The sequence below is a fragment of the Suricata suricatta genome, unplaced genomic scaffold (genome assembly GCF_006229205.1).
Source record: "Suricata suricatta isolate VVHF042 unplaced genomic scaffold, meerkat_22Aug2017_6uvM2_HiC HiC_scaffold_138, whole genome shotgun sequence".
In the NCBI taxonomy this organism is placed as follows: domain Eukaryota; kingdom Metazoa; phylum Chordata; class Mammalia; order Carnivora; family Herpestidae; genus Suricata; species Suricata suricatta.
In genome coordinates, this window is record NW_021857998.1 from 2,123 (window position 1) to 10,018 (window position 7,896).

General features: G+C 41.1%; 1 protein-coding gene across 1 annotated transcript in view; it reads right to left on the minus strand.

Annotated features, from left to right (window-relative positions):
• The window catches only part of LOC115284641 (keratin-associated protein 4-12-like), a 10,114-nt gene that overhangs the window by 1,790 nt on the left and 428 nt on the right, over positions 1-7,896 (minus strand). Inside the window, exon 2 of the mRNA XM_029931172.1 lies at positions 7-759. Within this exon, the coding sequence (XP_029787032.1) occupies positions 7-759 (753 nt within the window). The remainder of the gene's footprint in view (positions 1-6; positions 760-7,896) is intronic.

The window sequence follows — 7,896 nt, forward strand, 5'->3', positions numbered from 1 at the left end:
GCAGGCAGCAGGAGGGGCAGCAGGAGGGGCGGCAGCAGCTGGAGCCACAGCAGCCAGAGCCACCACAGCTGGAGCCACAGCAGGAGGGGCGGCAGCAAGGCTGGCAGCAGCTGGAGCCGCAGCAGCCAGAGCTACCGCAGCTGGAGCCACAGCAGGAGGGGCGGCAGCAGCTGGACACACAGCAGCTGGGGCGGCAGCAGGTGGTCCTGCAGCAGGTGGTCTGGCAGCAGGAGGGGCGGCAGCAAGGCTGGCAGCAGCTGGAGCCACAGCAGCTGGAGCCACAGCAGCCAGAGCCACTGCAGCTGGAGCCACAGCAGGAGGGGCGGCAGCAGCTGGACACACAGCAGGAAGGGTGGCTGCAGGTGGTCTGGCAGCAGGTGGTCTGGCTGCAGGAAGGGCGGTAGCAGCTAGATATGCAGCAGGAGGGGCGGCAGCATGGCTGGCAGCTGCTGGAACCACAGCAGCCAGAGCCACTGCAGCTGGAGCCACAACTGGAGGGGCGGCAGCAGCTAGACACACAGCAGGAGGGGCGGCAGCAGCTAGAAATGCAGCAGGAGGGGCGGCAGCAAGGCTGGCAGCAGCTGGAGCCACAGCAGGAGGGGCGGCAGCAGCTAGAGATGCAGCAGGAGGGGCGGCAGCAAGGCTGGCAGTAGCTGGACACACAGCAGCTGGGGCGGCAGCAGGTGGTCCTGCAGCAGGTGGTCTGGCAGCAGGAGGGGCGGCAGCAAGGCTGGCAGCAGCTGGAGCCACAGCAGCTGGAGCCACAACAGGAGTTGGCCATGGTGTCAGAGGGTGGAGGTTCTGGGTGAGGTTCCAGGAGAGTGAGGTTCTCAGGTTTGGGAGCCTCCCTGCCACATGGTCCCTTTTATACCCCCCTGAGGGACTTCTGTGATTAGGAAAAGACTATTTCCTTCTTAATGTTTATATTACTGCAAATGCAATTAGTTAATTAGATCATTATATTTTTCTTGGAAAAACTCCCAATGTATAGAAAATAGTTCTTTCCCTTTTCTCAAGTTCCCCAGAGTTCTCATGTGAATCACTTCTTATTTTTCCTTTGTTTGCAGTGTCACAAGACTTTAATCTCCGGGTATCATGTGACACAGGTGGGTCCCTGTGTCTTCTCTGTTATTCACCTTGACATAATTGTGAGAGGACTTCTGAAGGAGTCTGATCTCTAGTGGAAAATTAACGTTTCAGTAGATGGAATGCTCTTAGCAAAAAAAGGAAAATAAGCTTTTTGAGTGTAAGAAATGAGGAAACTTTTGATTTGTTGTGTTTATTCTGGGTGGTCATTGGGTCAATGAAATTCTTACAGAATTCCAACCTGTGTTCTCATCACTCTGATATTCTTTGAAACAGTTAGCAGCAACTCAAGGTTTTTAAATAGCAAAGGGTTTTGTGGAGTTGATCAAAGTTGATCAGAAATGTCCTCTGGCCTGAGATAGACTAATTGGGCTGATAGTTTTTAATCTGTCTTTTGAAATATCAAAATATGCCATGTTTATACTTTATGGCTTTTAAAAAATTTTTTTTCAAATGTTACAAGGTAAAATGTCTATAATTTTGGTGGTATCATTTCTGTTTAAGATCTTCTTGGAAGCATCAAGAAGAATATAAGTGACATATTTATTATCTTACTTATACTTAACATAGTCATTACATCCATAGAGCTTTACCATCAAAGCTACATCTGGTTATGCTCCTAAATAAGAGGTGTTCTTCAGTGCCACAGGCTTTCAAGGAACAAAATACTCAAGGAAAGAGCAAGTTACACTCATGATCCTTCTTCCTGCAAAGTCTCTTGTGAGCTCAACATTCTCCTAGTTGTGGTTTTTTTTTTTTAATGATTTTAATGTTTATTTATTTTTAAGACAGAGTGGAAACAAGAGGGGCAGAGAGAGAAGGAGACACAGAATCTGAAATAGGCTCCAGGCTCTGAGCTGTCACCACAGAACCCAATGCAGGGCTCGAACCACGCATGAGATCATGACCAGAGCTGAAGTCAGATGCTTAACCAACTGAGCCACCCAGGCGCCCCTTTCCTAGTTGTCTTTTACCTTTTATCTTTCAGTTATATCTTCCTTGGCATGATGTAAAGTCTTTTCTCCTTTGCACTGTGCTTTGTTCCTGCAGGGGCCCCATCATATCATTTTCTACTAGAAATGCCCTTATGTATCTGGCTCCCTCTAGAATATAAACTACATTATGGCAAGGACTATGCTTCACTCAACTTTGTATCCCCAAGGCCAGAAATAGAGTGATTTTTGATAAAGGAGATGTCTGTTCAATGAGTGAAGATGTTGTGTAAGCCAGAGAAGACACAGTGATGTTTTGTTGTTCAAACGAAGGGACAGCAATTGAGAGTGGACATAATCCTGGATTGCGATGATGAAATGTCTGGAAGGTCTATTTTAAGAAGTAGTAAGAGATAAACTGAGATTGCTACAGCAAGAGAGAGATTGTGTGTAACCTTAAATTTCAGGAGAAAAGGTGGGGATCTACTGAAAGTCACTAGGCAGGAATGTAATATATATGCCATACATATTTTAATTTTTGATCTGTCTTTAGAAATGCCAAAATGCATGTGGCTTTCTGGAGAGACTGTTTAAAGGTTGAAATGGACAAAGTAAGAGGTATGTTCACAGCATTGGGTGATGGTAATGAGCATAGCAGAATTACTTCAATAAATAAATCAGCAAAGTCTTGAAACAAATTGAAAATAGAGATATAAGGGGGGGGGCACCTGGGTGGCTCAGTTGGTTAAGAATTTGACTCTTGATTTCGGCTCAGGTCATGTCTCACGGTTTCGTGGGTTTGAGACCCATATGGGCTCTGTGCTGACAGGGTGGAACCTGCTTGAGATTCTCCTCCTTTCTCTGCCCCTCCCCTGCTCACACCCTCTGTCTTTCTCAAAATAAATAAATAAACTTAAAAAAAATAGAGTTATAAGGAGGGTTTTTCACCAAAGTTATAAAACATATTCCATTTGTTTTTTATGTATTTTATGACTCTCCACATATATAATTTAATGCCCCTTTCTCTTAAAAGACAACAATTTAAAATTTTAAAGGATATATAAATAAATCAAAAAGGATTTATATGCTAAAAAAAAAGAAGAGCTGAAGCCATTTAAAGACAAGGAAGAGATATTTACATTGAAACACTAGGATGGATGGGATATTTGGCATAATTAGGCTCTGTTCTTCTCGGGAGTCTAGGTCAAGGCAAGACACAATGGATTATGGAATTCTGGTCTCTCTTGCCTTCCATCTCCAGGCTCTGAGTGCTGTATGCTGAGCACTTTGTGGGATTCTGTGGTAACCCAACAACCCACACGTGATGCAGCTGTGCGGGCGCTTCACACACATTAGCACATTTGCTATCCGAACAGCCCTGTGCAGTATGTTTCACTATAAGCACCCCTTTATAGATGAGGAAACTGAGGCAAGGGAGAATTGAAACCAGTAAATGGAAGGCTGTTACTTGTTTCCAGCTGACCCAGCTTGGAGTCCACATTTTTAATCACTATTCACACTGCATCTTTGAAGTATCAGATGGGAAAGAAGTTATCTTCACTCTCCTGTTTCTCTAGGTTAATAATTGAGAGTGCATTATTAACATGTAAATAAGCATGAAACTCACAGAGAGTCCTTCAAAACCCCACTGTCAGCAGAATCGATGAACATGTATTCTGGGGAACTTCAGTCAAATTCCCTTTCATGGGCCTAAGAATCCCTGATGTTCACTATTGATATAATATGTTTCTATTTCTTTTTGGAATTAACTATGATGATACACTATTTTTCTCAAACAATTCAAACTAAAGTCTGTAGTCCCTTCTGGATGATAAGTTATTTATATTTTAATAAAGGAGAACATACAGGACTTAAACAGTTCTCTTGGAATTTACCTCTGTGCTCCAAACATGCTCACTTAATATTTAATTGTCTTAGAGAGTAGGGAAAGTGCATACCCAGTAAGGCTGCCTCAGACTAGGTAACGGAATTAGAATTGGGTGACAGGACAGCCTGCCATTTCCCCCAAGGGGCTAGGAACCTTTTCCCCTGCCCCAGGTCTTCCTGCTGGATGAAGGAGGCGTCTGGCTTTGCCCCTCGAGCTGAGCAGTGGGGTGCTGCTCTGCATCCACCCCTTGCCCATAGGAGCTGTGGCAAGACCAGCATTGCTAAGAGGTGAGGAGGAAACTGTCTCCCCTGGAAGGAGTACAGGAGAAGTTTAAATGTTGCTTAGCATTGTTTTGGATAGGGAAGAAGAAGAGAGTAAAAAAACAAATAAAAAACAAAATAGTCTCTGGGGACAGGTGTTTATATTTTGCATCTTTTATATTTTAAACTTTCATTTAAAATTTTTGAGTATCTCTTTTTTGTCACATGTATGCCTCCCACCTTTCTTCACAATTCACCCAGGTTCCCTCCTTGAAGGCAGCCAGAGTTTCCGGTTTTTTGTTACTCATTCTGAAGATGCGTAACACATAAGAAACAAGTAAGAAGACTTCCCCATTTCTTTCATGTGTAGTGTATCATTTATGGGCCTCCTGCTTAGCCATTTGCACATGAAGCTTTCAGATAGATAACATATCCACCACTTGCCATTCTTTTTCTTTTACAGTAGCATCATATTCCGATTATGAAGGTACTATATTCAGAATACAGTGTTACATGTGTTATATGTAAGTGATGAATCACTAAGTTTAGTGAATCTTCTGAATATATGTAACACTATATAGATTCATAAATAGTGAATCAGTCTCCCACTGTTGGATATTTAGTTTGCTTTTAGTCTTTTGGGATTACATATAAGGCTACAACGAATATGCCTGATCAGACATAATTTCAACACCAACTTCACCTTCCATAGACATTGTACCAATGTCTACATCTACCATGAATGTTCATCTTTCCCTATTTTTATTAATGCAGAGATACGCAGAATCTACAAGTACAGAGATGTGTAGTTATGCATGTAGATGCCTAGGTGTCTGTCATCAATCTTGGTCAATATGATAGGTGATTTTTTTTATTTTTCAAATTTTTATTTAAATTCGACTTAGTTAACATATAATGTAATACTGGTTCCAGGAGTAGAACTTAGTGATACATCACTTACATGTAACACCCAGTGCGCATCACAAGTGCTTTCCTCAATATCCAGTGCCCATTTAGCCCATCCTCCACCCCCCCATCCCCCCATCTCTATGTAATTTTAATTTGCACTTTCCTTATTGTGAGATTGAGCAGCTCTTCAGATGTTTAAGGCTATTGGTATTGCCTTTTCTGTGAGGAAACATAGAAATTATATAGAAAAAATTATAGAAATTTTCTATATTGTCTATAATTCATGTTTTTCTACTGTGTTTAGCCTTTATACATTGATTTTTGTAGGAACTCTGTATGTTATAAAAATTAGCCCCTGCATGTGATGTGAATTTCAAATATTTTTCCTAGTTTGTCTTTCTTCCTTGACTTTGCTTATGTGATTTTTGCCACACAGACATTTGCTTTTGAAATAGTCAAGTTTATTAATCTTTTATGACTTCTGGGTTGGTGTCATACTTTGAAAGCCCTTTCTGATTGTGTAGACATTATCTCATAATTTCTTTTGTCCAAAGTTTCATGTTTTATATTTTCAAATATTTACTCTATAAAGAATTTATTCAGGGGCTCCTGGGTGGCTCAGTCGGTTAAGCGTCCAACTTCGGCTCAGGTTGTGATCTCATGGTTTGTGGGTTTGAGCCCTGCATCGGGCTCTGTGCTGACCACTAGCTCAGAGCCTGGAGCCTGCTTCGGATTCTGTGTCTCTTTCTCTCTCTGCCTCTCCCCTGTTCACACTCTGTCTCTCTCTCTCTGTCTCTCTGTCTCTCTGTCTCTCTGTCTCTCTCTCTCTCTCTCTCTCTCTCAAAAATAAATACATGTAAAAAAATTTAATGAAAAGAATTTATTCAGATATAAAATGTGAAGGTTAAATGTTTTTAAATCTGATATGACCATAGCCTAACAAACATACTAAGTAATATTTTTCTCCCCTACTGATTTAAGATGCCACCTTTTTATATACTAAATTTCCTTATATATTTGGTTCTATTTCTGGACTTGCTTTTTCAAATTCATTAATGAATTTTTCATGCATAAATGACACAGTTATCAATGTATAGTGTTAACTTGATCTTAATAGTTACCAGGTCCAAGCCAACCTCATTAGATTATGGTGGTACGCTGGTGAACTCAAACATTTCATGTAGCAAAACAGTAGATCTATACTCGGTGGCTTGCTATGGAAATGTAAATTGCACCTGGCAGAACCCCAAAACTGCCATGGAAAAGAACACATTAGCCAAGTCTGGGATGCCATTATCAGTCTTGCTAGGCTTGTTTTGCCTCCTGTAAAGTTCATATATATTAGTTACAACTGAAGGAATCAGAGGAAAATACTGTGTAATCACAAAGAGTCTGCTGTTAACCTCCAGGAACTGTCTTCCCATACACTGGGCAGACAGGACTGTGATTAGTGTTTGTGAGAATTAAAACTCTTGCCTCGAGGACCCCTGGCTGGCTCAGTTGGTTGGGCATCTGACTTCAGCTCGGGTCATGATCTTAAAGTTACTGAGTTTGAGCCCCGCATGGGGCTCTCTGCTATCGGTGCGGCTTCAGATCCTCTGTCTCTGTCCCTCCCCTGCTTGCATGTTCTCTTTCAAACAAACAAACAAACCCTCTCTCACTTCAGCTGTTTCCTTCATCAGAACAGTCCTTTTATGTTGCTCTTCTGGAATTCTGCGAATTTGCTACCTGGGAGGGCTTGAGCAATTCTAGTGGTACGTATTTAACATGGCTAAATAAAACTGGATGAAGGGCAGACTTAGTTCATGCTCTATTCACTTAAAATTATTCCAACTCTATGTTCAGGTAAAGTCAGTGGGACCACAGAATAACACTCAGTAATACTTTCCCATTCACAACTCTTTCTACCTTGATTTTTATTCTACCACAGTATCTCTGGTGTCACCTTTGGATCTTTAGGAGCATTGTGACTCTCCCTGATGGAAATTACTGTGCACTGAGTAACTGTATGAGTAATCCTAAGATTGGCATGCTGCCCTGTGACTCCTTCACCCAAATTCTTGCATAGTTCTTAAGATATAGGGCACCTGCTCCTTGCTGTTATGAGGCCTGGTTACTGACTCAGTATATTTTAATACTAAAAATGCAGTATAAAACATTCTTTGATTTAGCTCTAGCTAATAAAGCATAGTGTTAAAACCAGAGCCTGCATCCAATAATTAATAGTTATCAAAGAAGATTATATGAGAGGATAAAAGATTTGTTAACTCTTCTGTGTGAATAGACAGGGCTGTATTCTATAGACATTTCAAAGTAAGTTGAAAAGGTGAAGCTGAAAATATCTGTCAGACATTTCTGTGATATACTAAGAACAAAATACCCAGTCTGTGTTGGGGTAAACCCCATTTTACATCAGCTCCTATCTGGTTTGTCTCATATCTTATAACTTTTCTAATTTTAGAAATTATAATCAACCCTTAATTACACTTATTAAGTTTTGGGGAAATAGAACACAGCTACTAGATAAAACTGATGTATATAAAATTAAAATTTAAAATGCTTTTACTATACTTCAGATTATGAACAAAACTTATGGACCCTTGTATCTGCATAAACATGATATTTTTATATACATTGTGACACATTATCTCAGCTAAGGAAGATCATTCTTTTTTTTAATAGTTTATTATCAAATTGGTTTCCATATAACACCCAGTGCTTCTCCCCACAAGTGCCCCCCACCATGATCATCACCCTCCTCCCTCTCTCCCCCTCCCCCTTCAGTTCATGGTTCGTTTTCAGTATTCAATAGTCTCCCATG